The following is a 27,961-nucleotide window of genomic DNA, read 5'->3' on the forward strand; positions in this document are numbered from 1 at the left end:
TGACCGGATTCACCGGACTGCGACCCGGTGGGGCCCAGCGACCGCCGCCCCCCAATCCCGCCAGCTCCGCCCCTGCGGCAGCGCCCGCCGGCGCAAACAGGTCCAGTCTCGCCTCGCCTCCTTGGAGGGCGGGACGTCACGCGGCCGCCGCTGACCAATGGCGGGGTGAAGGGGCGGGGCATCTCCAACTCCACCCATCGCCAGCCCAAGCCCATGGGGGAGGGGGCGGAGGGCGAGCCGCCGGCGGCTGGCGCATGCGCGAGGCGCCCCGGCGGCGATGACGTAGCCCTGTTGCGGCCTCAGCTACCCGCGAGCGCAGCGCGGGCGGCGCCTGCCACCCCGGTCGCGCGGCTCCGCTTTGTCCCGGGCCTGTCCCTTGGCCGTGCCGCCCGCAGCCCCGCGTCGCGCTGGCGTCGTCCTCGTCTCCGCCGGCGCCCCGGCGCGAGCCGGACGGCGAGGCCATGGATGCAGAGCTGGTGGTGACGCCTCCGGGCTGTGCGCACCTGGGCAGCTTCAAGGTGGACAACTGGAAGCAGAACCTGCGCGCCATTTACCAGTGCTTCGTGTGGAGCGGCTCGGCGGAGGCCCGCAAGCGCAAGGTGCGCCCCCTGCAGCGAGGCCCTGCGTGAGGGGGGGGGGACTCGCGCTTCGCCGTCCCCTCCCCCACCTCTTGCACGCCGAGCGGGGGCGGGGTGGGCGCGGGCGTGCGTGCGGGGGGCGGTCTCTCCCGGGGCTGCCGGGTAGGAGGGGGAGGGTCCCCGACGCTGCAGCGCGGGGCGTGTCTTAGGGACCCTCCGGGCGGGGTGGGGCCGGGGATGGAGTCGCAGAGAGAGGAGGCGGTGAGAGGGAGAGGACGCAGCTGCGGAGGACGCGGCCTGTGCCGCCCACGCAGTGCAAAGCCTCCGCTGCCCTGGCTGGTGCCTGGGGGTTGCTGGGTCGGAGGCGCGGGGTCACCGGGATGCGGGTACAGCCGCCGAGCGCCCAGAGTTCGCAGGGACGCCCGCCCCGCCCTCTGAGTGCGGGGCGCCCCCGGGCCCAGGCTCCGCAGGGACGTTCCGGGACGCGCCAGCTCCCCCCAGGCGTGCACGGGCGCAGGTGCAGAGCGCCGCGAGTCCTAGAAACCAGCAGGCTCTGCCGCTTAGAGTCGCGTGTCTCCCGGCACCCCGGGGATTGGCGGGGTCCCCTGTGGCTGCTCAGGGGCGGGTTTAAAGGAAGGACTGTCTAAAGGCAGGTGGGCCTGGGGCGCCTCCCTGAGGTAGTGAGGGAACGGTACACAGTGTCCTGTTTTTCGGGCGTACGTACCATCTAAGCGATTAGGTTTATTAGTGACTTGGGAATCAGAAAATGACATTATTTCTTTATCTTAGCTGAATAAATTGTTTTTACCGTGGAACGCGATTTTGCAGTTTTCAGCCTGAGGGCAGGCGCTGTGTTTAGGCAGTGTGCACCTTGAGTAGCATTTTTTTTTTTTGCGGTACGCGGGCCTCTGACTGTTGTGGCCTCTCCAGTTGCGGAGCACAGGCCCCGGACGCGCAGGCGCAGCGGCCACGGCTCACGGGCCCAGCCGCTCCGCGGCATATGGGATCCTCCCGGACCGGGGCACGAACCCGCGTCCCCTGCATCGGCAGGCGGACTCTCAACCACTGCGCCACCAGGGGAGCCCGAGTAACATTTTTTACGGAAAACTAACATCTGCTGAGCATGTAGAGAATGTTAAGCATCAGTTTTTGTTTTTTTTTTTTATCAGTATTGGTGTTGGGAAGCACTGCCTGTTAGGATGAACTAAAATCGGAGATGAAACAGATTTCTACGAGGATGGGAGTGAGATTCTTGCTGGTGGAATTGTGTGCCCTTAAAATGAAATCGCCTGGTTGATACTGTTTTTCAGGTGATAATCGTGTTACTGCTCCACATTGTTTGTTGGTCAATATGCATGTGACCCATCTCCACATTGGGTTGAGGAGAGAGCCCCTGCCCTTTTACTCCTTCCCTCCTTGTCACCCCCCACCCTTGTAATTTTTAACTTGAGTCAAGTTTAACCCATCATTAGCTTTGCCGAATTTCCTGAGGAAAGGGTCACTTTTTCTTTTTCTTCTTTGCTCATATGTGGCTTGGATTAATCTTCAAATGTCAGTTGCTTAGTTTGAAAGCTGTTGAACCACGTCTGTGTGGCTCACTAGTAAGAACGTGAGCTGTAGACAGACAAGAAGTGGTGTGAGAGCCTGTTTCAGAACTCGGGTCTGTCGTGCTGCAGTGCTTTATGGTTGCATCCCAGCAGTGAGCCCTTGTGTCCTCCATCTGTCATTCCCTGAACGTGCATTTCTACAACCCTAGTGGCCCAGCCAGAGGATTTGGTTTGAGGAATGGTGAGTAACGCGCGTTTGGCAGTTTGCAGAGGTTTCTCAGCAGATGTGCAGGCTTAGTAGTTTGGTTTTAACACCAGGAAGTTGTCTATAAAATATTTCAACCTAAGTTAAACTTCTTTGAGGTTGCTCAAAGAAGCTGCAGTGAGACCTCAGCTACAGTGAAGTTACAGGGGTTAAAACTCTGTCTCCTCTAAGTAGAGGTGGTTTATGATTTTTATATTCAAATTTTGATTTTTCTTTTGGTGGACAGAGTGAGAAGAGCGTGATCAGATTTGATAATTTTCTGAATGGAAAACTGTTCCCACCTCTTGCGTCTCCCTCCCTCCCACCCTCCCTATCCCACCCCTCTAGGTGGTCACAGAGCACCGAGCTGATCTCCCTGTGCTATGCGGCTGCTTCCCACTAGCTATCTACTTTACGTTTGATAGCGTATATATGTCCATGCCACTCTCTCATTTTGTCACAGCTTACCCTTCCCCCTCCCCATATCCTCAAGTCCATTCTCTAGTAGGTCTGTCTTTATTCCCGTCTTACCCCTAGGTTCTTCATGACCTTTTTTATTTCCCCCTTAGATTCCATATATACGTGTTAGCGTACGGTATTTGTTTTTCTCTTTCTGACTTACTTCACTCTGTATGACAGACTCTAGGTCCATCCACCTCACTACAAATAACTCAATTTCGTTTCTTTTTATGGCTGAGTAATATTCCATTGTATATATGTGCCACATCTTCTTTATCCATTCATCTGTCGATGGACACTTAGGTTGCTTCCATGTCCTGGCTATTGTAAACAGAGCTGCAATGAACATTTTGGTACATGACTCTTTTTGAATTATGGTTTTCTCAGGGTGTATGCCCAGGAGTGGGATTGCAGGGTCGTATGGTAATTCTATTTTTAGTTTTTTAAGGAACCTCCATACTGTTCTCTATAGTGTCTGTACCAGTTTACATTCCCACCACCAGTGCACGAGTGTTCCCTTTTCTCCACACCCTCTCCAGCTTTTATTGTTTCTAGATTTTTTGATGATGGCCATTCTGACCAGCGTGAGATGATATCTCATTGTAGTTTTGATTTGCATTTCTCTAACGATTAATGATGTTGAGCATTCTTTCAGGTGTTTGTTGGCAATCTGTATGTCTTCTTTGGAGAAATGTCTGTTTAGGTCTTCTGCCCATTTTTGGATTGGGTTTTTGTTGTTTTGTTATTGAGCTGCATGAGCTGCTTGTAAATTTTAGAGATCAATTCTTTGTCAGTTGCTTCATTTGCAAATATTTTCTCCCATTCTGAGGGTTGTCTTTTGGTCTTGTTTATGGTTTCCTTTGCTGTGCAAAAGCTTTTAAGTTTCATTAGGTCCCATTTGTTTATTTTTGTTTTTATTTCCATTTCTCTAGGAGGTGGGTCAAAAAGGATCTTGCTGTGATTTATGTCATAGAGTGTTCTGCTTGTGTTTTCCTCTAAAAGTTTGATAGTGTCTGGCCTTACATTTAGGTCTTTAATCCATTTTGAGTTTATTTTTGTGTATGATGTTAGGGTGTGTTCTAATTTCATACTTTTACATGTACCTGTCTAGTTTCCCATCACCACTTATTGAAGAGGCTGTCTCTTTTCCACTGTATATTCTTGCCTCCTTTATCGAAGATAAGGTGACCATATGTGTGTGGGTTTATCTCTGGTCTTTCTATCCTGTTCCATTGATCTATATTTCTGTGTTTGTGCCAGTACCATATTATCTTGATTACTGTAGCTTTGTAGTATAGTCTGTGAAGTCAGGGAGTCTGATTCCTCCAGCTCCATTTTTCATTCTCAAGATTGCTTTGGCTATTCGGGGTCTTTTGTGTTTCCATACAAATTGTGAAATTTTTTGTTCTGTGAAAAATGCCAGTGGTGGCTTGATAGGGATTGCATTGAATCTGTAGATTGCTTTGGGTAGTAGAGTCATTTTCACAATGTTGATTCTTCCAATCCAAGAACATGGTATATCTCTCCATTTATTTGTATCATCTTTAATTTTTTTCGTCAGTGTCTTATAATTTTCTGCATACAGGTTTTTTGTCTCCTTAGGTAGGTTTATTCCTAGATATTTTATTCTTTTTGTTGCCATGGTAAATGGGAGTGTTTTCTTAATTTCACTTTCATATTTTTCACCATTAGCGTATAGGAATGCCAGAGATTTCTGTGAATTAATTTTGTATCCTGCTACTAGAGCTAATCAAATTCATTGATTAGCTCTAGTAGTTTTCTGGTAGTATCTTTAGGATTCTCTATGTATAGTTCTTTTTAAGTTATAGTTTTGCCCGGGTATAGCCCAGGAGTGGGATTGCTAGATGGTATGGTAATTCTATTTTCAATTTTCTAAGGAACCGTCATATGGTTTTCCACAGTGGCTGCACCAGCTTACATTCCCATCGGCAGTGTAAGAGGGCTCCCTCTGCTCCACATCCTTTCCAGCATTTGTTATTTGTTTGTTTTTTATTCATTTGGCTGCGCTGGATCTTAGTTGTGGCACGTGAACTCTTAGTTGTGGCATGTGGGATCTAGTTCCCTGACCAGGGATCAAACCCGGGCCCCTTGCACTGGGAGCGTGGAGTCTTAGCCACTGGACCACCAGGGAAGTCCCCAGCATTTATTATTTGTAGAGGTTTTAAAAAATATATTTATTTAATTTATTTTTTTGGCTGTGTCGGGTCTTTGTTGCGGCGCGCTGGCTTCTCTCTCTAGTTGAGTTGTGGCGGGGGCTCCAGGGTGCATAGGCTCTGTAGTTTGCAGCCCACAGGCTCTCTCGTTGAGGAGCGCGAGCTCAGTAGTTGTGGCACGGGCTCAGTAGTTGTGGCATGGGCTTAGTTGTCGCACAGCACGTGGGATCTTAGTTCCCTGACCAGGGATCGAACCCACGTCCTCCGCATGGATTCTTTACCACTGGACCACCAGGGAGTCCCCTTGTAGAGTTTTTAATGATGGCCGTTCTGACTGGTTTGAGGTGGTACCTCACTGTAGTTTTGATTTGTTTTGTGTTTCTATAACAATTAGTGATGTTGAGCATCTTTTCACGTGCCTCCTGGCCATCTGTATGTCTTCTTTGGAAAGACGTCTATTAAGGTCTTCTGCCCAGCTTTTGATTGGGTTGGTTGTTTTTTTGTTGTTGAGTCAGTGCTAACTAACTCTTAACCCCAGGTTTCCGTCTTGAGGAATTGAAATCATAATTTTTAAAGGCCATTTAAATAGTAGGTGTCAAATAGCAAGATACTAAATACCTGCCTTAAAATTTACAGTATTTGTAGATGTCCAATGACAGTTCCTACACATAAGATAATTGTAGCCTAAACATATGTGAAGGAATGTGTAAATAATTCTAGATGCTGAGATGTTGGTTTTACTGAGAAAGATTAAAATTCATGAATCCACATAGTTTTAAAAAGTAATTGCCGAAGTGATGATATGAATATGTTCTCAGTGTTTAAAAAGAGAACAGTTCAGGACTTCCCTGGTGGTCCAGTGGTTAAGACTCTGCACTGCCAGCGCAGGGGGCACGTGTTCCATTCCTGGTCGGGGACGATCCTGCATCTGCCGTGTGATATGGCCCAAAAAAAAGAGAGAGAGAACACTTCAAAGCCGTATACAGCAAAGTTACACATTTTTGTTTTTGTAAATATACGTGCTGTGTATGCCGTTTCCTTTTTTCATTCGTTCCTAATGCATACAGGTCTCACTCTGTTGAACTGTGCAGTTATTCCATCGTATGGAAATGGCATTGTGTATTTTGCTCTCCCCCCACTCCCCAGGCTTTCAGTTTGGAGGCTTTACTAAGAATTTGTAAAACTTAAGCCTGGTAATCAGTTTTTTATTTATTTATAGTTTAATTTTTATTTTTTGGTAATCAGTTTTAAGAACGAATAATCGTGGGCAAGACCCTTTTAACTGCCTGAGTTTGGGTTTGCTGAGGGATTGCAATGTGACTTGTTTACTTGATACAAACCTGAGATGCAGTTAAAAAGTGCAGTTTTACGTAAGGGAAACAGAGCAGATAAATTTTAAAAGGGCGTAAAATGTAAAAGTCTAAGATAACACACTTTCATAGAGTACGAGTGGAATGCCCTGACTTGCGTTTTGTATCTTTACAAAGGGACAGTGCAGCCTGCCAGCCTGTGAACACTTGCCTAAGAGGAGGGAAGCTTTCGTAGTCATTATTTCATTTTAGTTCATTTTCAACTTAGTTTATTGAAGTCTAGTTGATTTACAATGTGTTAATTTCTGCTGTACAACAAAGTTACGTTTACCTTTGTATACATTCTTTTTTATATTTTTTCCAGTATGGTTTATCACAGGATATTGAATATAGTTTCCTGTGCCATACAGTAGGGCCTTGTTGTTTATCCATCCTGTATATGCTAGCTTGCAGCTGCTGACCCCAGCCTCCCCCCCCACCCCTTGGCAACCACAAGTCTGTTCTCTGTGTCTGTGAGTCTGTTTTGCAGGTAAGTTCATTGTGTCGTATTTTAGACTCCACATATAAGTGGCATCATGTATTTGTTTTTCTGTTTCTGGGTAGTCAGTATTTTAGAAGCATGGTTCAAGCCTTTGGTTGTGGTGTGGGAAGGGAGGTCATTTCAGGTGGAAAATGGTCTTATTTATCTTGAGTCAGTGTTACTTTATTATGTGTTGGTTTTTTTTTTTAAATTTATTAAATTTATTTATTTATGGCTGTGTTGGGTCTTCGTTGCTGCGCGCGGGCTTTCTCTAGTTGTGGCGAGCGGGGGTTACTCTTCGTTGCGGTGCGCGGTCTTCACATTGCGACGGCTTCTCTTGTTGCCGAGCGCGGGCTCTAGACACGTGGGCTCAGTAGTTGTGGCTCGTGGGCTCTAGCGCGCAGGCTCAGTAGCTGTGGCGCGCGGGCTTAGTTGCTCCGCGGCACGTGGGGTCTTCCCGGACCGGGGCTCGAACCCGTGTCCCCTGCATCGGCAGGCGGATTCTTAACCGCTGCGCCACCAGGGGAGTCCCGAGAGCGTCTCTCGGTCAAGAAGAAATACGGTGGTAATGATCAGAGTTGCACTTGGGTTCAGAGATAAATTGTATGTGGAGGTGAAAGGTCAGCCTGGGCGTGAGGTTTTCCTGAGGCTGTGGTTGCAGGACTGGGCCTGTTGGCCTGTTGGCCTGTGGCTGCCCGTGAGGATTTGTGTTTCCCAAGCTGAGCACCTGGCGTCGAGGAACTTTGCCGTCTGGCCTCCCTGGGTGCCTGTTGCCGGCTGGTCTGCTCTGTGCTCAGACCCGTGCTTCAGCCTCGGGGCTCTCGTCTTGGGGGGGCATCCACACACCCTCCCCCCACTCCCCGGCACCACTTCCTGCTCTTCTGGAGGCTGGAGGAGTTACCGAGTCTCTGTGCAGCGTTCCCCGGTGGAAGAGCTGTGACTCGAGTTTCATGTGAAGAGAGGTTTGCGACTAGTCCTCAGGCCGTACCCTCCACGCCGTCCGTCAAGCGTGGATGGTCAGCCTGGCCCCTGGGTGCAGAGTGGGGCTCGGAGGGGCTGCCTCTGGACTCAGGAGGTCCTAGCGCGCGTGTGCCGGCTGTGTGGCCACCAGCAGACGCACGTCAGAAGGGCGCGCGGCCTTCCTCGAGGCTGGCGGTGAGGATCGAACGGCATAATCGCTCCAGTGCCCGGCGCCTGTGTCTGTGTCACGTCTGTGCTGCTGTCCTTTGTTTTCTGGGCCTTTTCTGTTTTTTTTTTTTTTTTTTTTTGCGGTCCGCGGGCCTCTCACTGTTGCGGCCTCTCCCGTGGCGGAGCACAGGCTCCGGACGCGCAGGCTCAGCGGCCACGGCTCACGGGCCCAGCCGCTCCGCGACATATGGGATCCTCCCGGACCGGGGCACGAACCCGCGTCCCCCGCATCGGCAGGCGGACTCTCAACCACTGCGCCACCAGGGAAGCCCCTCATGCAATTTTTTTTTTTTTTTTTTGTACGCGGGCCTCTCACTGTTGCGGCCTCTCCCGCTGCGGAGCACAGGCTCCGGACGCGCAGGCGCAGCGGCCACGGCTCACGGGCCCAGCCGCTCCGCGGCACGTGGGATCTTCCCGGACCGGGGCATGAACCCGCGTCCCCGGCATCGGCAGGCGGACTCCCAACCGCCGCGCCGCCGGGGAAGAGCCCCCTTTTCTGTTTTAAGCTTTTACCTCCCCGGCCCTGTGCCTCTTCCGCCTCCCTGCACCCCACGCTCCCTGCACCCCCATCAGAGCAAGAGGGTTATGTCGTGTGCTGTCGTCGCAGAGGCTGGGAGTTCAAGTTGGTGACCTGCAAGAGGTCACAGTTGGTACTGGTGTAATCGTCGCGCCGGGCGTTCCTGGGTGGCTTGGGGGGACGAGGATCGTTTACCACGGCGCTCATGATCGCTGAGGTTAAAACTTCAGGTTTCTGTGGTCTGCTTCTTGGAGACAGACCGTTCTTTTTCTTGTTTCTGGGTATTGCTTTGATTCATATTCATCTGGATTGATTGAGTATAGGTTTGCTGTGGTCTTGGAACCTGGAATATCAAACTGGGAGTGAAGTGCAGGTTCAAGGTGACCTGGGGTTGGGGCCCCCGTTGGATGCAGAGGGACCTTGACTGCTCCCGGAGCTCCAGGCGCTTTGTCTGAGCGGCTTTGAGTTGGAGCAGGGGCCGAGGTCTCTTACACAGAGCCGCTTCTGAGCTAAATGACCTACGTGCCTTTTGGGGGGCAGCTGACAGGGTTAATGCAATGACCTTTTAGGCAGTGAGGCCTTGAGAGGAGATCCGGGCTGCCCTTCCTCCCGAGCTGTGCCCGCGGGGATCGCCTCGCCCGCGCGTTGCCGGGAGCCTCGGCTTTCTTTTTTTTTTTTTTTTTTTTTTTTTTGAGCCTCGGCTTTCTAACTCTCTCTTCGGAATTTCAGGCGAAGTCGTGCGTGTGTCACGTGTGCGGCGTCCACCTGAACCGGCTGCACTCGTGCCTCCACTGCGTCTTCTTTGGCTGTTTCACGAAGAAGCACATTCACGAGCACGCCAAGTCGAAAAGGCACAACCTGGGTAAGAGACCCCACGCCGCCTCCTGGGCTTTGAGGTCACGTCCCCGACTCGCGTTCTGTGAACTTGACCTTCCACCCTCTCGGGAGCCCACCTTTGTCTGAAATAGCTTGTGCTCTCCTCGTGGAACTCCAGGGGGAGAGGAGAGAGAGAAACTGAACCCACGAGGGGCACGTGCCCAGCGTGCCTGACGTCACGTGACGTCGTGTAACCCTGAACGATGATTTTCTTTAACGGAACATCAGAGACCCATCTTTCTCTTTGAAAAGCACGGTTGGGTATTCGATCAGGCAGAAATTGGCACAGGTTTTAAGTGCAGCTTTAGGTTATTGGTTGGCAGCGTGGGGTCGGGGGTACTGGGTGAGTTTAGTGATTTCTGTAACGGGTTTGCAGTGTTTTCCGTGTTTGCAGAGAGGCTGGCGTTGAGGTGAGCTCAGGTTTCATATTCAGACAGTAGTACCTTCCAGAGGGGACGTGAAGCTAAGTTTTGCTCTTGGCTTGATTTTCTGACTGTTGTCTCTAAATGTTTCCCTCGTTGAGAATTGTGTTTTCTGTCAAACGATGCTGAGGTTGTTAGGATATCTGTAAGAAAACCACTTTCAGGAGGTCCAGACCACAGACCCTTTTCTAGAACGTAACTTGGTGTGACCTAGCCTTCCAGTGAAAGATATTCTCAGGCCTTTTAAGTAGTAGGAATGGGCTCGTCCAAACTCGGTCATTTCCGGAGGTCGTGCCTCATTTAATTTGCAGCTGAGAACTTGCAGCCAGTGCTGGGGGTCAGCCTGTCACGGGGAGCTAAGTGGCCTTTTGGGAAGGAGAGCTGGCGGCCCTGGTGGCGCTTCACAGGCTGTGGGTGAGCAGCTGCCCGGCCGGGAGGGGCCAGCAGTCCCGTCTCCCCCCCGCCAGGCGACCCGAGCGGAGGTCTGATGGGGCAGGTCGGGGGTGGTGGGATTCCGGGGTGGTGAGTTAATGTTGATCTTTGTGTTTCGTTCCATCTGATTCTCGGACCAGACCCACTTAGGCTCCTCTCGCACCGGGGCTGTGATTCTGTGTGGTTAAAAGGGTTATGGAAAATTGGAAACACCTTTGCACTGGAAAGGGTTGAGAATCTTATGGTTACCTAGCATCATCTACAAAAGTCATTCGAGAAATTTGTGTTTATTAGTTTTATTAACCTGATTGATAAACTCTGCCTCTACTTTGGCCAGAATGAATACGTTTTAGAACATTTTCTTCAAGAGGCAAAACCACAGAATGGGAGCAAGATCCAGCTCCTGGCTGTGTTAGAGCCCAGGAGTTTATTGTAGGTTGTGTGTGTGTGGGCGTGTGTGTGTGGTGCGTGTGTGTGTGGTGTGTGTGTGTGGGTGTGTGGGTGTGGGGGGGGGGTGAACAAAGCTAAAGCTTAGCTTTCTGTGTCCAGATGGCAGGGGACGGAGAGGAGCCCCAGCAGGAAAGCTGGTCGCCCGCCCCCGGGCCTGCATTTCGAGCTGCTCCCGATTACCCCTAGAGCCCCTTCAGAGTGGCGGCTTGATGTTTGAGGCCCAAGGAGCCGTGGTTCCTGGGCTGAGTCCTGCCTCTGGGAGCCCCACAGAATAACACTGGGGCCTGACATGGACTCTGAGAAGGGTTTCTCCCAGGGCTTGCGGCTTCCAAGCCGAGGGGCACGAGAGGCCCACGGGGAGTCTTGTCTGAGTATTTGCTTTTTTGCGAGTGTTGAGTTAAAACCAGGACGTCGGTAGCTCTGGGGTCTTTGCTGGCGGCCTGCGGGAGGACAAAGCTGCTGTTCCTCTGTCCGACCTGCCCTGTAACCCTGCCTGGCGTAACGTGGCAGAAGTGGCCCCCAGGAGGAGGGACCCACCCTGACCCGCTGCTGGCAGGTTTGCTGTGCAGGACGGTGTTGGGATCCAGGTCACTGAGGAAGCTTTGGTTTTGTGCTTCTTAGTTTCATACAGGTTTTTGTTTGGTGTTGAGTCACAGGGGCCCGAGGATGTTGCCTGCGTGAGCCACAGAGGCTGTAAAAGGATGCTTCTGGCTTTGCGTCGGCCTCTAGGAAGAGTTACTTTAGTTTTCTCAGAGGGTGTGAGGATGTACGTGGGCGCGAGAGGGGGTATCGGCTCCCCTCTGAGTGGGTGGCGCTTCCCTGCATCTCAAGATCCTCCTGTGGCTGGAGGGAAGGGGCCGCGTGCCTGCCCGGTGCCTGTCCGCTGGGGGCGCCCAGGTGAGTGAGTTGTGACTCACTTACTGGGAGCGTCTCGCCCACACCCAGGCAGCTGGGTTCCTGCGCAGCTGGCCCTTTGTTTCCATGGGTTCTGCGCCTGCAGATCCAGCCAACCTCAGATCGAAAAACAAATTCCAGAAAGTTCCAAAAAGCAAAACTTGAATTTGTCTGGTCCAGGCAGCTAGTTACATGGCATTCACGTTGTATTAGGTAAAGCAACCTGGAGGTGGTTTAAAGTGTGTAGGAGGATGTGGGTTATATGCAGATACCACACCGCTTTCTACAAGGGGCTTGAGCATCCTTGGATCCTGGTGTCTGGGGGGGTCCTGGAACCAGCCCCCCCTTGGGTACCCCGGGACCACTGACTGTCTACTCAGCCTTTTGTCCTGATGCAGTCAAGCCTTTGTCCTTGGTTATCTTGACTGTGAAATAATTTCCTGGAGGAACTGCCTTGACTGTAGGTGTTGCATTGGGTTTTTGAATTCCATATTGAGATGAAATTCAGAGAACACACAATTAACCGTTTCAACCAGTACAGTTCAGTGCATTTAGTCACTTGCCATGTGGTGTGTGGAAATACCATCTCTCTTTATTTTCAAAACTTTTTCATCTCCTCGAAGAATACATGTCTGTGTTACCTGATCCTCCCCGGGCGCTGGCATCTGCTGATCTGCCTGCAGTTGTGCATTTGCCTGTCTTGACTATTTCATATAAAAGGAATCGTACAACACGTGGCCTTTTGTGTCTGTTTTCGTCTCCCGGCAGGTTTTCAGGGTTCATGAAGCGTCAGTTCATTTCTTTGTGGTTGACTAGCATTCCTTTGTCTTGATATTCCAGAGTTTGTTTATCCAGTCATCCACTGATAGACATTTGGGTTCCCACCTTTGGCTTTTATGAATATGCTGCTATAAACATGCGTGTGTGAGTTTCTTTGTGACATGTGTGTTCATTTCTTTTGGATACCAGCAGACCTTGGAGATACGTTCGGTTCCAGACCACCTCAATAAAGCAGATATCTCAATAAAGCGAGGCACACAAGTATTTTGGTTTCCCACTGAATATAAAAGTAATGTTTACACTATACCGTAGTTTAAGTGTGCAGTAACAGCATTTCTCTTTGGTCGTTCATGCTTTTTTGGTGTCAGACTAAGAATCCATTGCCAAACCTGAGGTCGTGGCGCTTACCCGTTTGGGTCTGAGTTTTTATACTTTTAGCTGTGATTTAGCTCTCTGACCGTGTGGAGTTAAGTTTCGTGTGGGGCTGGGGTGAGGCAAGCGCCCTCCTCGTCTCATCCCGGGGCCCCCGCCCCTGCTGGCGGTGCCAGCCGCACGCCGCGGGTGGGAAGCAGGCTTGTCTGGGGACGTGGGGCCTTCCTCTGCCCTCGCCGTGCGCCTGGCCTGTTTCTCACTGAACCCCGCTGCTTCCCTGAAAGTGTCCCTCCTCCCCACCACGAGCCTGCCTCTGCCAGCTCGCTCTGGTCCCCGGGGCAGGCAGAGGCCAGGGCAGCTGGCACCGGTCTCCAAAACAGCCTCGACGTGGACCTGCAGAGACTTTGTCGGAATTTTGTAGGTTTTTAGGGAGGGGCAGGGGTAGGCCTGGGATTCTCTGAAATTGCTCCTTTGAGTTTGGATAGATCTGCTTTCGATCCACCACAGTATCATTGACCCGTGTCTTTGTACCTTAAGACGTGAAATATAGGGGCTTCCCTGCTGGCGCAGTGGTTAAGAATCCGCCTGCCAGTTCAGGGGACACGGGTTCGAGCCCTGGTCCGGGAAGATCCCACGTGCCGTGGAGCAACTAAGCCCGTGCGCCACAACTACTGAGCCCGCGTGCTGCAACTAATGAAGCCCACGCGTGTGGAGCCCGTGCTCCGCAACAAAAGAAACCACCGCAACAAGAAGCCTGTGCAGCTCAAAGAAGAGTAGCCGCGGCTCACCGCAACTAGAGAAAGCCTGCACACAGCAACAGAGACCCAACGCAGCCCCCCAAAATAATAATTTTTTTTAAAAAAGACATGAAATAGGTTAAAAGCTGTGACGTGTTAAGACATTACCATTTACCCGGAGGTGTGTGCCGCTTAGTTTGCGTGAGTTTAGGGACCGTGCGGGCCTGTGTCAGTGATGTGGCTGCCCCTGTCGTGCCACAGGGGACTTGGGTGAGCTCAGGGGTGCGCGGCCGGCAGGCGGCGGGGCCGGGTTTGTGCTCCGAGCTGCATCCCGTCGCCTGGCAGGCGTCTGCTGTCACTTGGTGAGTCTGAGTCAAGGGGATTCTCTTTCTTGGGGAATTTTATTTTGTGTATTTTTTATATAGCAGGTTCTTAGTAGTTACCTATTTTGTACGTACTAGTGTATATACGTCAGTCCCAGTCTCCCAGTTCATTCCCCCACCCCCCGCCACTTTCCCCCCTTGGTGTCCATACGTCTGTTCTCTACATCTGTGTCTCAGTTTCTGCCTTGCAACTGGTTCATCTGAACCATTTTTCTGGAGTCCACACGTATACGTGTTAATATACAGTACTTGTTTTTCTCTTTCAGACTTCACTCTGTATGACAGTCTCTGGGTCCACCCATGTCTCTGCAAATGACCCAATCCTGTTCCTTTTTATGGCTGAGTAATAGTCCACTGTATATGTGTACCACATCTTCTTTATCCGTTTGTCTGTTGATGGGACTTTAGGTTGCTTCCATGTCCTGGCTGTTGTAAATAGTGCTGCAGTGAACATTGGGGTGCGTGTGTCCATAAAAAAAACCTTTTTTCTTTTTTTCGTGGTACGCGGGCCTCTCACTGTTGTGGCCTCTCCCATCGTGGAGCACAGGCTCCGGACGCGCAAGCCCAGCGGCCGTGGCTCACGGGCCCAGCCGCTCTGTGGCACGTGGGATCCCCCCGGACCGGGGCACGAACCCGTGTCCCCTGCATCGGCAGGCGGACTCGCAACCACTGCGCCACCGGGGAAGCCCCCTTTTTTCTTCTTTAAAAAAAAATAAATCAATTTATTTATTTTGGGCTGCATTGGGTCTTCATTGCTGCATGCCAGTTTTCTCTAGTTGTGGCAAGTGGGGGCTACTCTTCGCTGTGGTATGCAGGCTTCTCATTTCTCATTGTGGTGGCTTCTCTTGTTGCGGAGCATGGGCTCAGGCGTGAGGGCTTCAGTAGTTGTGGCCCGTGGGCTCAGTAGTTGTGGCGCACGGGCTTAGTTGCTCCGCGGCACGTGGGATCTTCCCGGACCAGGGCTCGAACCCGTGTTCCCTGCGTTGGCAGGAGGATTCTTCACCGCTGCGCAACCAGGGAAGTCCCCTAGTTCAGCCGTTTTGAACTATGGTTTTTTCTGGGTATATGCCCAGTAGTGGGATTGCTGGCTCATGTGGTAATTCTAGTTTTAGTTCTTTAAGGAACCTCCGTACTGTTCTCCGTAGTGGCTGTGTCAATTTACATTCCCCCCGACAGTGCAAGAGGGTTCCCTTTTCTCCACACCCTCTCCAGCATTTGTTGTTTGTAGATTTTCTGATGATGGCCATTCTGACTGGTGTGAGGTGATACCTCATTGTAGTTTTGATTTGCATTTCTCTAATAATTAGTGATGTTGAGCAGCTTTTCACGTCCTTCTTGGGCATCTGTATGTCTTCTTTGGAGAAATGTCTATTTAGGTCTTCTGCCCATTTTTTGATTGGGTTGTTTGTTTTTTTAATATTGAGCTGCATGTGCTGTTTATGTATTTTGGAGGTTAATCCTTTGTCCGTTGATTCGTTTGCAAATATTTTCTCCCATTCTGAGGGTAAGGGGAATTCTTTTTAATTGTTGAATTGAGCGAGTTCCTTCCAGGTGCTTTGAGGACTTTTCTCTTGTTTATCTTCGTGAGGAAGTAACTAAGGGCTGGGTTTCATGCCCGTTTTCTTGGAGGATGCAGTTTAGAAAGTGCAGGGTCCGCCCACCAGGAGCTCTGGGCACACCCTCCAGGCTGTCTGCTTGGGGCTGTGCTGCCCGTCTGGACGCCACGAGTCCTCACGGGCTGGTATGAATGCGAGTTTCCCTTGTTTCAGAGGATAGGTGGCGGGTCCTGGTACCTGGGGGTCGGGTCCTTCGTAAAGTGTGGTCGTGGCACCTCTTTCTCCCTCAGGTTCCTCAACCCTTGGCAGGAGCTTCCAAAAAATTTCACGTGCCTCATCTGCTTAGGATATACCATCTGAAGTGGGGGGACAACCTTTTGTAATAGTGGGATTCTCTGCTTTGAGAAACGGTGCAGTAAAATGCCTAAAAAACTTGCTTGTTTAATTTGTGTCCTGAAGCGTTACCTCTCGATTTTTAATTAAATTTTGTCTCTCCCCTCTTTTCTCTTTTCAGCCATAGAGCTTATGTATGGAGGTATCTACTGCTTTTTGTGTCAGGACTACATTTATGACAAAGACATAGAAATCATTGCCAAAGAGGAACAGCGGAAAGCTTGGAAAATGCAAGGTTTGGTTTTCCTGAGATCTGCATGCCTGCTTGTGTCTTAGCCCTGCATTCCCTGCCCCCTTGTCTGTCAGGGCATGGGGCAGGGGAGGGAGGGGGGTGGTTCTGTTGAGGGGGAGGATCCCCTACCCCTGCCTGCTCCCTCCTGCAGGGTCACGGGGGGCCAGGGGAGGCAGGTGCGGTGCCCACGGCTTCCTGGATCCGTCCTCGTGCCCGGGTGCCCATAGGCCTGCGGCTGCTGTGAGGGCTCAGCAGGGTTGAGAGAGACACCCCCAAGCTACCCTCTCCGGTCGACGGGCATTTTTACGGACACGGGGCTGAACCAGACACAGTGTCCGCAGGGCCCTGGCCCGTCTGGTGGACGAGGGATTTTGTGCTCCCACGTCCGTGGCAGCTGCCCAGAAAGCATCTCCTCAGTAACTGCAGGACGTGTGTGCTGATTCCTTCCGGAGGGTAGACTATTTTCTCATTAAAGTACTGTTGGATCGCTTTTAAAACTCTTAACTGGAAAAAAAAAACCTCTTAACTGGTCAGGTTGTGCTAAATCTGTGTCAACACAGAATTAAACTTTCCAGATGAAAAATACAACAGTCTGCCGCTGAAGCACCTTAGTTCGGGAGTGAGCTCTCTCCTTCCTGTGCGGTGCCTTTGTGGCCGTAAAGGGAGAACTCCAGGCTTTCCTCCGTGTGTAGGAACAACCCAGCTCTTCCCTGATGCGTGTTTCTCTCCCGCGAGTCTCCTTTACTCGCACAGAACCCTTCAGACCTGGCACTTCTGGTCACCAAGTATTTTTTGCGGGGGGTCAGTTCCCTGCCAAGAAATCCCCTGTGGCGCCGGCTCGGTGTCCTACAGACCAACGCAGTTCTGACACAGTCGGCCTGGAGACGTCCGGGCCCACGAGGCCCCCTTCCCAGCTTCACATGCCGGAGTCTCGTCTGTGCTCCTGACCATCCAGCTGCAGATCGGAGGCTCCCAGGACCCCCCCGGACTGGAGCATTTGCTAGAGCAGCTCACGGAACTCAGCGAGACACTTAGGTTCACGGGGTCATTAAAGGCTGTGACGGAGGACACAGATGAGCCAGCCAGATGGGGAGAGAGAGGCACGGGGCAAGGCCGGGGAGGGTCCCCGTGGAGTTGGGGTGCGTCACCCGCTCGGTGTGGAATGTTCACCCACCCGGTTCGCTCCCCGAGCCCCGTGCTACTGGGATGTTATGGGGCTTCTTCCTGGAGGCCTGATGGATCATTAACCCCATTTCCAGCCCCCTCCCGTCTCTGGAGGAGCTGGGGCTGGCCGCGCGGGTGCTGCGGATTCCAAGCTTCCCTGCTCTTTCTGGTGGCCGGTCCCCGTCCAGGAGCCCGCCCGGCGTCATCTCATCGGGACAAGAGGTTCCTCTAGAGCCCTTCCCGCTAAGGCGCCCTCGTTACCGGGGCGCGGGGCCCATGCGAGGGACGGGGCAGGGGCAGCACGTGTGCCGCCCCGACGGCGCGGTGGCCGTGGAGCTGTGCCGTCACTCCCGTCCCTTCGCTGGCGCCCGGTCAGCGGCACACGGGAACCTTATGCAGCAGCTCTTTTCTTTTTTGTTCTGCTACTGTTTTCGGTTTCCCTGATATTATTTTCTTTTTTGTTCTCATTTCCAGCACACGGTCATGGGTCACAACAGTAATAGGTGTAGAAAGCCCCACTGGCCTGTGACCATCTCTCCACAGACAACATACAAGCCAGCGTGTGGTTTACAATTTTTTGCCTTAATTGTGCTTCTTGATAAAGGTGCCGTGTTAGAGGACGGGACACAAGCCAGGGCTGTCGGACATCAGAGCCGAGGAGCCCATCTTTTCTAGAGAACAGTCTCTTTACTCCACTTCCTGTTCTCTTCCACCTCCAAAGTTTAGTAAAGTTGCAGGCGGCGCTAAGGCTGGGGGTGTTATTTCTTCGTGCAGAGCGGTTAGACCACAGGGCTGAGAAATGCACGTTCCAGGAAAAAGTAGGATTCTTCTAAAATCATTCCACAGTTCCGCCTGTCAGCAGGATTGTGCGTCTTTCAGAGCGTGCTGAGTGCTAGGTGCGTGGAGCCAGCGCCTCCGAGGGGTGGGCTGTGCGCTGGGGTGCAGGTGGCCCTGCTGCCGCCCTTGGTTTCAGTCTCTGGTGGGTACGGCCGTCCCTTCACCCCCATCGCCGCCCAGCGCTCCCTGCGGGCACTGGTGCCATGGTCCCTCCGATCAGGGAGTAATTCAGGCTGAGGAGAGTGCTGGTGCTGGGGCAGCTGTCACCCAGGGCCCCGCTCTCCTCTCCTCCTCTGGGGATGTGGTTTATCCACGGCACACTCTCTGAAAGAAGCTCCTTCCAGTGTCTGGAACAGGGTCTTAGAGGGACCCTACGTTGCCCGCCTTTGAAATACAATCTGATAAACCCTGTGCTGCCAGCAGGCTGGTTCGTAGACACACGATCAGAATGTAGCTCACGGCACCTTCTACCTGCTTAGGCGTCGGGGAGAAGTTTTCAACGTGGGAGCCCACCAAACGGGAGCTCGAGCTGCTGAAACACAACCCCAAGCGACGGAAGATCACGTCCAACTGCACCATAGGTGGGCAGGCGCGGCCGTGTGGAGGTGCATCCTCCGGCTCTGCCGAGGCCCTTAGCTTGCTGCAGAGGCTCCTCCCTGACCCGCCCTGTTGTTACTGGGAGCCTTTGGGCAGTGGGGGCTGGTGGAGGTGGGCGCGAGCACGCCTTGGGGCCTTTCCTACGGGTGGGGCACAGACGATAGAGTAGGTTCCTTCCATGTCTTGGGAGCCGGGACCCTGACGGCCCCACCCTGCGCTCTGCCTGCCAGGTCTCCGCGGCCTCATCAACCTCGGGAACACGTGCTTCATGAACTGCATCGTGCAGGCGCTGACACACACGCCGCTGCTGCGCGACTTCTTCCTGTCTGACCGCCACCGCTGCGAGATGCAGAGCCCTGGCTCCTGCCTGGTCTGCGAGATGTCCTCCCTCTTCCAGGAGGTGCGCCTGCGCCGGGAGGGGGCCGGGCCGTCGCGGGCTGGGCTCCGCAAGTCCCAGACGTGCCGACCGTGGAATCGCACGTCCTTCCCGGGAGGGACCGTTGGGTGGGGGACTTGCGTCACCTGCAGAGGCCCGCGGCTGCCTCGCAGGGGCGCCTCGCACGCGCGTGGCAGACGCCGGCCCTTCCCCGTCACCCGCCGCTCTCCAGCTCTGTCCACGGTACGGGCGGGTCTCCTGTTGCCGGCCCTGCCGACCGTGTGTCGCCAGAGGCCTCTGCCTTCGGGCCCCTGCCGTGGACGTGGGGTTCTGTCCTGATGGGCTCGCGGGCTGTACCCCCCCTTCTCAGAGCGGGACTGCAGCCCAGCCGCTCCCTCGGGTGCCGCGGCGAGCCGGGAGCTCTTCGGGTGGCGGCCCCGGGCCGGCAGCCTCGGCCGGGTCTGGTTTTGTCAGCCTTTGATCACATCCTCTCGTTTCCCAGTTGGGCCCCGGCCGCCTGAGCCCGTCGGGCTGCAGAGCTGGAATGGTGCGCGGTCTGGCCCTTTGCAGAAGCTTCCTGACGCCTGGCCTGGCTTAGCCAGTCCCCGTATACCTACGCGTAGCCTGACAGCGGCTCCTGGGGTCGCAGCAGTGAGCGGGCTGAGTGATCTTGTTAGGCCGGAACGGGGGGCGCGGGTGCCGTGGAGAACGGGCTGATGGGGGGCCTCACTGGGGCACTGGTGGTGGTGAGTTCATCTCTGTCAGGTTGGTTTTTAGGTTCAGGTTTATGGGGGTGCGCGTTTCACACGGCACAAGTCAGCTTTTAGTGTGTGTGCGCGTGTGCGTGTGCATGTGTGTGTGTGTGTGCGCACGCGCGCGAGAGAGAGAGAGAGAGAGAGAGAGAGAGAGAGAGAGAGAGACAAAAGTTTGTCGCCGTTCATCATTTTGGCTTCGTTCTAGAAAACAGGTGGTGGGAAGGGAGAAAACTGTGAGCAGAGTCAAAGTCCACGTAAAAGTACAGTTTGTGTGAAAGGGAAAGGACGTGGCTTGTTCGGGTCGCGCTCGCCGGTGGAGGGTCCGGGCGGCCGTCGGACGTGTGCGTGTGCGTCTGTGTTCGAGGGAGGCACGTGCCCCTGACGAGGGCGCTTCTCCTTCTCTCCAAGCAGTTCTACTCGGGGCACCGGTCCCCCCACATCCCGTACAAGCTGCTGCACCTGGTGTGGACGCACGCCCGGCACCTGGCGGGCTACGAGCAGCAGGACGCACACGAGTTCCTCATCGCGGCCCTGGACGTCCTGCACCGGCACTGCAAAGGTGGGCGCTGCAACGGTGGGCGCTGCACGGGTGGGCGCCGCACGGGTGAGGGCGGGGGCTGTTTCTCGGGGCCTGTTTCTGGGCCTGCCAGATGGACGGCAGGGAGCTCTTCACGGGGAGGAGCAAGGGGATAAAACTGAAAGCACACGGCGCGTCCCTCCTGCGCCCCTGTGGAGACCTGGGCCCTCCTGTTGCACCAGCCCTTCCCCTTGGGTCAGCGGCTTGGCAGTGGGCTGCCTTGGGGGCCCAGGGTCACCGAGCCGCCGTCCCTTGCCAGGTGACGATAACGGGAAGAAGGCCAGCAACCCTAACCACTGCAACTGCATCATAGACCAGATCTTCACGGGGGGGCTGCAGTCGGACGTCACCTGCCAAGCGTGCCAGTAAGTGCGGCCGCCGCGGCCCCGGCGCTGCTGGCCGAGCGTCGCGGGGCCTCGTCGCCGCGCCGCCCCCGGGCCGTGGCGCTCACCCGCCCCCCCCGCTTGCTCCTAGTGGGGTCTCCACCACCATCGACCCCTTCTGGGACATCAGCCTGGACCTGCCCGGCTCTTCCACACCCTTCTGGCCACTGAGCCCTGGGAGCGAGGGCAGCGTGGTGAACGGAGAGAGCCACGCGTCGGGAACCACGACCCTCACGGACTGCCTGCGGAGGTGAGCCGTCCGTGCCTTGTGGGGAGGGGGCCCGTCCTCGTGGCTGCTCGGGGAAAGTCCTGGTAAAGCCAGGCCCCCCAGGGCCCCATGTTCCCGCCTGGAAGTTGAGGGAAGACGGGGTGGCCAGCAGACGAGCTGTTTCTGTCCCTGAGTGCCCCCTGCCCCGGGCAGAGGCTGGAGGTCCGCGGCCTTTAGTCACAAACAGCCAGGGTCACACCCAGTAGGGCCGCCCTCCTGCTGTGGCTCGCGGCCTTTTCTGAAGGTGATGAAAACGTTTTTAATTAAACTTTTAATTTTGAGATAATTGGAGTTCCGCGTGCAGTTGTAAGATACGATCCAGAGAGAGCCTGCGCGCTCTTTTTCCAGTCTCCCGCAGTGGGAACGTCTTGTAAAATTATAGCACGGCGTCACGGTCAGCAGGATCTCGACACCCCTGCGGTCAAGATGCAGGGTGCTTGCGTCCCCGCAGGGCCCCTCACAACCACACGTCCTGCACCTCCCACCCCTGTTGCCTCCTTAACTCCTCCCAGCAGCCGCAGATCTCCTCCATTTCTGGAGATTCCACGTTTCGAGAATGTTCTGTCCGTGGAATCATGCAGCGTATGTCACCTTTCGGGACTGGCTTGTTTCGCTCACCCCAATTCTCCGGAGAGTCACTCCGGTTGTGTGTATCACCAGGGGTCTCCATTTTGTTGCTTTTACTAGCATTCCGTGCTGTACACGGCTCAACCACTCATTCGCTGAAGGACATCTGCGTTGCTTGCAGGCTTTTTTTTGGCCTTTACAGATAAAGCTGCAGTAGCCACTCATGTACAGTTTTTGTGTGAATGCTGGTTTTCATTTCTCAGGGATAAATTTGATTGCTGTGTCTTATGGTAGTTAGAAAATTATTTTGAGTTCACCAGACGTTCATTTTCCAAAACAGTTGAGGATAAATATTTTTTGAAGTGCTAGAGAAAGGAAGGAATAGCTTTTTTCATTGTAAAGTTATAAACGTCCCTAATTGTATGTGTGTTTTTAGGAAGGAAGTGAACCCCCTGAAAGTGGTAAAATAACTTTTCTCTTTTTCCTCTCTTACTGCTCCCATCGTTTTTTGCTAAAAAGACATGTTTTTCAATGCGCTGCAGATTTACCAGACCAGAGCACTTAGGAAGCAGCGCCAAGATCAAGTGTAGCGGTTGCCACAGCTACCAGGAGTCCACAAAGCAGCTCACCATGAAGAAGCTGCCCATCGTGGCCTGTTTCCACCTCAAAGTGAGTTCCCTAAGCGCGTGCGCCCGGGGCCTGAGGGTGGGTGGGTGTGCAGAGTCCATCTGTGCTTTTGGAGCAAAGAGGGTGGTGCCTATAAAGAGCTCTGCTCGTGTCTGTCGCCGGGAGGTCTGCCTGTGAATCGAGAAGTCATTGCTTCGTCATGAAAAGAGGGTGAGTTACTCTGGGTGGGGGGTGCTTAGGGATTTACTGCTCCTCCCCTCCAAGTTCTTCTGTCCTCACCCCAAGTTTTCTGATTTTCTTTTACTTAAAAGCAAGGACCCTTGGCATGAAGGTCTAGTCTGGGGGTCAGCATGGCTCTCCTGTGAAGGGCCAGTAGCAAATGAGTCGTGTGTGTGATGTGTCATGAAAAGGGTGTGAATCGTGTGTGTGATGTATCATGAAAAGGATATGAATCGTGTGTCTGATGTATCATGAAAAGGGTGTGAATCGTGTGTCTGATGTATCATGAAAAGGGTATGAATCGTGTGTGCGATGTATCATGAAACGGGTGTGAGTCGTGTGTGTGATGTGTCATGAAAAGGGTGTGAGTCGTGTGTGTGATGTATCATGAAAAGGGTGTGAGTCGTGTGTGTGATGTATCATGAAAAGGGTGTGAGTCGTGTGTGTGATGTATCATGAAAAGGATATGCAGCAGAGGTGGCGTGTTTGCTGCTCTTGGGTCTTTGCGATCTGATTTTACGTGCAAATCGTACAGTCCCTGCTGCTCACTCTTTTATTTCACGACCCTTTAAAGAGGTAAGACAAAAACCAAATCCCCAGCCCTACGTGTTTCTCCCACCGGGCACCGTGCTAGGTCCACGCCTGCTCTTGGGCCCATCATTTCGGGGCTGGGCTGAGCCCCGGGGGTTACGTCGCCCTGCGGACTCTGAGCCCTAGCTCTGGCCAAGGGCGGTCCAGACGGCGCAGGAGAGGCCCACTTAGGGAGCCACAGAGACTGTGCGGTCGGAGGAGCCCTACAGCCTTCCCACCCCCACTCCTGCAGCGGTTCGAACACTCGGCCAAACTCCGGCGCAAGATCACCACCTACGTGTCCTTCCCCCTGGAGCTGGACATGACCCCCTTCATGGCCTCCAGGTTCGTCCTCTGTGTCTGTGGTCGGGGGGGCGTGGCGCCAGGTCCCTGATGAGGCCCCAGTGGGCCCTGATGTCACTTCGCCCGTGACGCCTCACTGCCCTCTCCCTGTGTGAGGGAGGCTGTCCTACTACCAGCTGGTTCAGGGCAGCATTTCAGGCGTTGCAGCCACAGGCGCTGAGATTGGGTATAAATCAACGCAGTGGTTTTGTGGTTGTAGGTTTCGTTTATCTTGTTTTGGAGTCTTTGTATCAGGGACCGCTTGAAATTTACCCTTGCAAAATAGGAGGACGCTTCCTGGTGGGAGGGCTGCTGTAGTGTATAATAACAGTGTATAATAGCCACAGGCGGGGCGGCTTAAAGCAACGGGGGCCTGAGTCCAGTGTCGGCGGGGCCCCTGGAGGGTCCGGGGAACCTGCCTGCCTGCCTGGGGGTCGGCGGGGAGACGTGGGTCTGGGCCGGCGCTGAGCCTCGATCTCGGCAGCCCGCTTCCCAACCCGGGCCTCCGTTTCTCCACCGCAACTCGGCGGCCATCTCTGCCTGAGATGGAGCTGTTGGGAGGAGCGGACCCGTAGAAGCCGCACCAGCACGGCGTCCGGTGTCACGATACCACGTGAACCGCGGGCCGTTAGTGAATTGTTTTCATCGAGCCTGAGCTTGTGCCGTTGCAGCAAAGAGAGCAGGATGAACGGGCAGTACCAGCAGCCGGCGGACGGTCTCGGCAACGACAACAAGTGAGCAGCACCTCCTGCACCTCGAGCGCGAGTGGGGCCACGGGCTTCGCGGGAGGCCCGCCTGCCTCTCCCAGGGGTGCTGCGCGTGAGCGGTGGCGGCCGGGCTCTCTTGCTCTCGGCCACTGGCCTGCTTCCTGTCGTGCCGCCGCCGCCCCGCTGCAGGGAGGGGCCTCCTGCACCCGTGTCCCGCCGAGGCCCCTCTTCCCCGTCCCTCCCGCTGGTGGCGGCCGGGAGGGTGGAGCGGCAACGGCGCCTCGCGGGCGGCCCCCACCCCCACCCCCACCCCCACCCCACCCCCGCTCGCGCTGCCGTTGCCTGTCGGTGTTCGCTCCCGGGCGGCTCCCCGGCGGGGACGGGGCCGTGACCTCCGTCTCCCGCACCGTCCCTAAACCAGGTACTCCTTGTTTGCGGTGGTCAACCACCAGGGGACCCTGGAGAGTGGCCACTACACCAGCTTCATCCGGCAGCACAAGGATCAGTGGTTCAAGTGCGACGACGCCATCATCACCAAGGCTAGCATTGCAGACGTGCTGGACAGCGAGGGGTGCGTCCCGTGGGTCCCCGGGGCCGTGTCGCCCCTCGGAGCCCCGTTCGCTCCCTCTCGCTCATCGTTGCCTCCCTCGGTCTTGAGACCATCGCCCTGAGCTCGGGCAGGCGTCTGGCCTCGGAGCGGCGAGCAGTGGGGCAGCCCGGAGGGGCTCTGCGGTGGTTGAGAGGAGGCCGGGTGGGTGGACTGGGGCCTGGACCCGGGGCCGGCGTCCTTCCGAGAGGGGCCGTGTGCGGGGCCGGGGGGCGGCCACAGCTGGGGCCCAGTGGGTGCACGGAGGCCGGGCTGGTGCTGGACTGGGGGCCCCGCCGCCTCCCGGCCGCCTCTCCTCTGCGGTGACAGGCTGAGCGCGGCCGTCCCGGTCAGGGCGGTGTTGCTCCGACCCCGCGGGAGGTGGGAGTAAGCGCGCTCTGTCCTCTCGCCTCCTCAGGTACCTGCTGTTCTACCACAAACAGTTCCTGGAGTACGAGTAGCCGTCGGCGCACCGGCAAGGCCCCCGACGTCACCCGGGGGCGCGGGGGCGCGCTGTGTACGCGCTTGGCAAGAGGCGGGCCGGGGGGGGCAGAGGAGACGTGCGCCCGAGTGTCTCCTGTGTCCCCTGCGGGCCGGGGCGGGCGCAGCCCCCGTGCCCGCCGTTCCACGCTGTGGCCCAGAAAGCAGGAGGTGGAGGAGACGCAGGCCTCGCGGGTCCTCCTCTCGGTGAGTTTGGTGTCCGCGCGCGGCGCGGACCGGCCGTGACCCCGGAGCCTGTGGAGCTGAAGACCCCGTGGCGCCTCCGAGCACGTCTGTCCTGCAGACGAGCGGCGTCACCCTGCATGTGGAAGCAGATCCCCGTCTTCTAGAAATAGGCATTCGCGTGTTGTTCCCCTTTCTCTCTTCTTCCACGATTGTGAACCTCATAAACGTACTGATGGTGAGGTGAATGAACTACTGAGTTCAGGCTGAGATTCAGATGGTTTTCCTTTTCTTCGGGAGAGTGGATCTTGCTTTTTCATCGGTGCTCTTTGTGTTGACCCCCGCCCGCGCCCCCCCCAGGCATCTTTGACCTGGTCAGAGCTGCCGGGCTCTGGAGGAGAATCAGGCTGCGCTGGGAACGGTCTCTGTCGTATTAATCTTTTAGTAACTGAAGCGTTTCCGGTGGTTTCACTGTTTCCCTCCCGTGTTTCCTTCCTGGCCGCCTGTCCCGCGAACTCTCCTGGTCGCTGCTGGGCGGCGGCCCCCAGCGGGGCTGCACCCTGGCTCCGGGTGCCTCTGCCTTGCGTTCCGGTAGCTTCTGTTGCCGCAGGACAGAAGGCCGGCACTGGGCTGGTGGGGGGGGCTGATGCGGGAGGTGCAGCATCTTTGTTCCTTGTGAGCCGGGCCGTCTCGCATGCGTCTGTCTGTTCCCGCCCAAACTTAGACTGTCCGTCTCCGAGAGATTCCGGCCCAGAGACGGGGGACGGGCCGGCGTCCCCTGAACCGCGAGGCTTCTTTCCTGGAGAGGAACACGATCACGTGCGGCACGGTCGGCGGACTCTCCGCAAGGGGCCGGGGCGTAGGTGTTTCTGGCTCTGTGGGCCCCGTGGTCTCCGCCGCAGGTAACGTGCAGGAGCGTAGCTGTGTTCCGGTAGAACTTCGCGTGGTCGCGGAGAGTTGGATTTCACGTACTTTAACCACGTCACGAAATTTCACCTGTTTCCACTGTTTAAAAACATGCGCCCGGTTCTCAGCCGACAGACCGCGCACCAGGTCCAGCGCGTCGGCTGCTCGGGCCTGGGCGCGGCGCGGCTCCCTGTGGAAGATGCCGGGGTCCCGCCGCGGGGGCGTCGCACCCGGCACGGTCCTCGGCGGCGCGGCTCAGGCGCCTGGCCCGCGTGGCCCGTCCGCTGTGGCTGCTCCGGAGGTCCTGGGCCGGAGGCGGCCCTGGCGCGGCCCCGTCCGTGCAGAGCGGGGGCGGAGTGGACGTACTGGCCGCGGGGTTTCTGGGGGGGCTCCTGTGGTCCGGTCGGCCCGGCCCCCTCCCCCGCCCCCCACTCACGTCCAGGCCTCAGCTGCTCCAAGAATGTGAAGATTCAGGGGACAGGCCGTTTCTCTTTCCTGGGTGGTTTTTTTGAATTTTTACGTCGAAGTGAACCCCCTGTTCTCCCTGGCCTGGTGTTCTGAGCGCGGGTCTCTCTGTCTGCTGCCGAGATGCCCCTTTGACCGGAAGAACTACCTGGGGGGGCGGGGCTTCCGCTTGGCTGCACGCGCCCACCCCCCGGCCCGCGCGCCCAGCTCCTGCTTTGACGTCGCCTCGCCAGGAGCAGAGAGCTGCGTGACGGGTTGGCGAATTTATTTTCTTTCAGCGCCCAGCGCAGCTACTAAACGCAGGAAAATGGTTTCCTGTCTCACACCGCCACCCGTGTCGGTGTCCAGACCGCTAAGGAGCCCCTGCGCGGCCCTTCCTCCCCGGCTGGTGTGTTTAAAGGGACTTGTGTCTGTGAGACGTTGGCTCCCGTGTCAGCGCTTTACAGTGAGACAGTGGGCTCTCCTCCCTGGGTGTCCTGAGCCGGGGGGCCGCCTCGGGCCCCCCGTCGGCGCCGGAACGGCCGGGACACTCCTTCCGCATCGCGTATACTCGTGCTGTTGTGGTTCTCCTCGGTGTGGATGCCCTCGTCGTATAAAATTGCCGTTCTTTTGACGATTCAAGTGGCTCTTTCGTTTACTATAACTTTGAAAACAGAAATTGTAAGAACAAGATTCCAATGATCGTGCTGTGGATTTTATTACCGGGAAGTTTCCGCATCCCTTTCACCTGTCGTTTTGAGGGACTGTTTGGCTCTTCTCCCTAATGGCTTGTAGTCTTTTCCTGTGTCGTAATAAAGCTACATTTTATTCTGAAAACTGGCCCGTCTTCCCTTACTGACGCCCGAGTCCCGTCTGTGACACCAGCCCCTTCTCGGTGTGTTCCAGCCCAGACCTTCCCTGGGCCGGGAAGTCCATCCCCCCCGCGTCCCCTCCTCCCGGGGGCGGGACGGTGACAAATCTGGGGCCCAGGACACCGTGGGCGTCAGACTTCGACGAACTTAAAAGTCACCCGCGGGGCTTCTCTAAACGCAGGAACCCCCGCTGGAGTTTGATGACAGGACCTGGGATGCGGAGCGGCGATGCGGGTGTGCGGCTCCCGGGCGCCGACGTGCGCTGTGTCTGGATGCCTCTGTCACACGTTCCTTCCCTTCCCGTACGCGGAAACGTCAGGAGGTACCAGCGGGTGCCCCTGGGTTCCAGAGCAGCCGTCGTCCCCGGGGGGCTCTCCGCGTTCAGGAGGACCGCTGCCGCGCGCCGGCAAGCAGCTCCCCCGGGGCTCCGAGGCCGT

At 55.4% G+C, this 27,961-nt stretch overlaps 1 protein-coding gene across 2 annotated transcripts; it reads left to right on the forward strand.

Moving 5' to 3' along the window:
• Positions 1–216: 216 nt before the first annotated feature.
• On the forward strand, positions 217–27,489 carry USP22 (ubiquitin specific peptidase 22). 2 transcript variants are annotated; one of them, XM_059048883.2, is made up of 13 exons: positions 217–599; positions 9,267–9,399; positions 15,954–16,067; positions 18,545–18,646; positions 18,893–19,062; positions 20,205–20,352; positions 20,630–20,735; positions 20,845–21,003; positions 22,131–22,257; positions 23,258–23,349; positions 24,018–24,080; positions 24,475–24,624; positions 25,058–27,489. In XM_059048883.2, the coding sequence occupies exons 1-13, from the start codon at positions 462–464 to the stop codon at positions 25,098–25,100; spliced, it is 1,545 nt and encodes a 514-aa protein (XP_058904866.1). In that variant the 5' UTR covers positions 217–461; the 3' UTR covers positions 25,101–27,489. The 2 variants fall into 2 exon arrangements, with proteins under 2 accessions (XP_058904866.1, XP_066876648.1); XM_067020547.1 differs by lacking the exon at positions 9,267–9,399 and having other exon boundaries at positions 255–599.
• The last annotated feature ends 472 nt before the right edge of the window (positions 27,490–27,961 follow it).

This window comes from Kogia breviceps, chromosome 19 (assembly GCF_026419965.1).
Source record: "Kogia breviceps isolate mKogBre1 chromosome 19, mKogBre1 haplotype 1, whole genome shotgun sequence".
NCBI lineage: Eukaryota > Metazoa > Chordata > Mammalia > Artiodactyla > Physeteridae > Kogia > Kogia breviceps.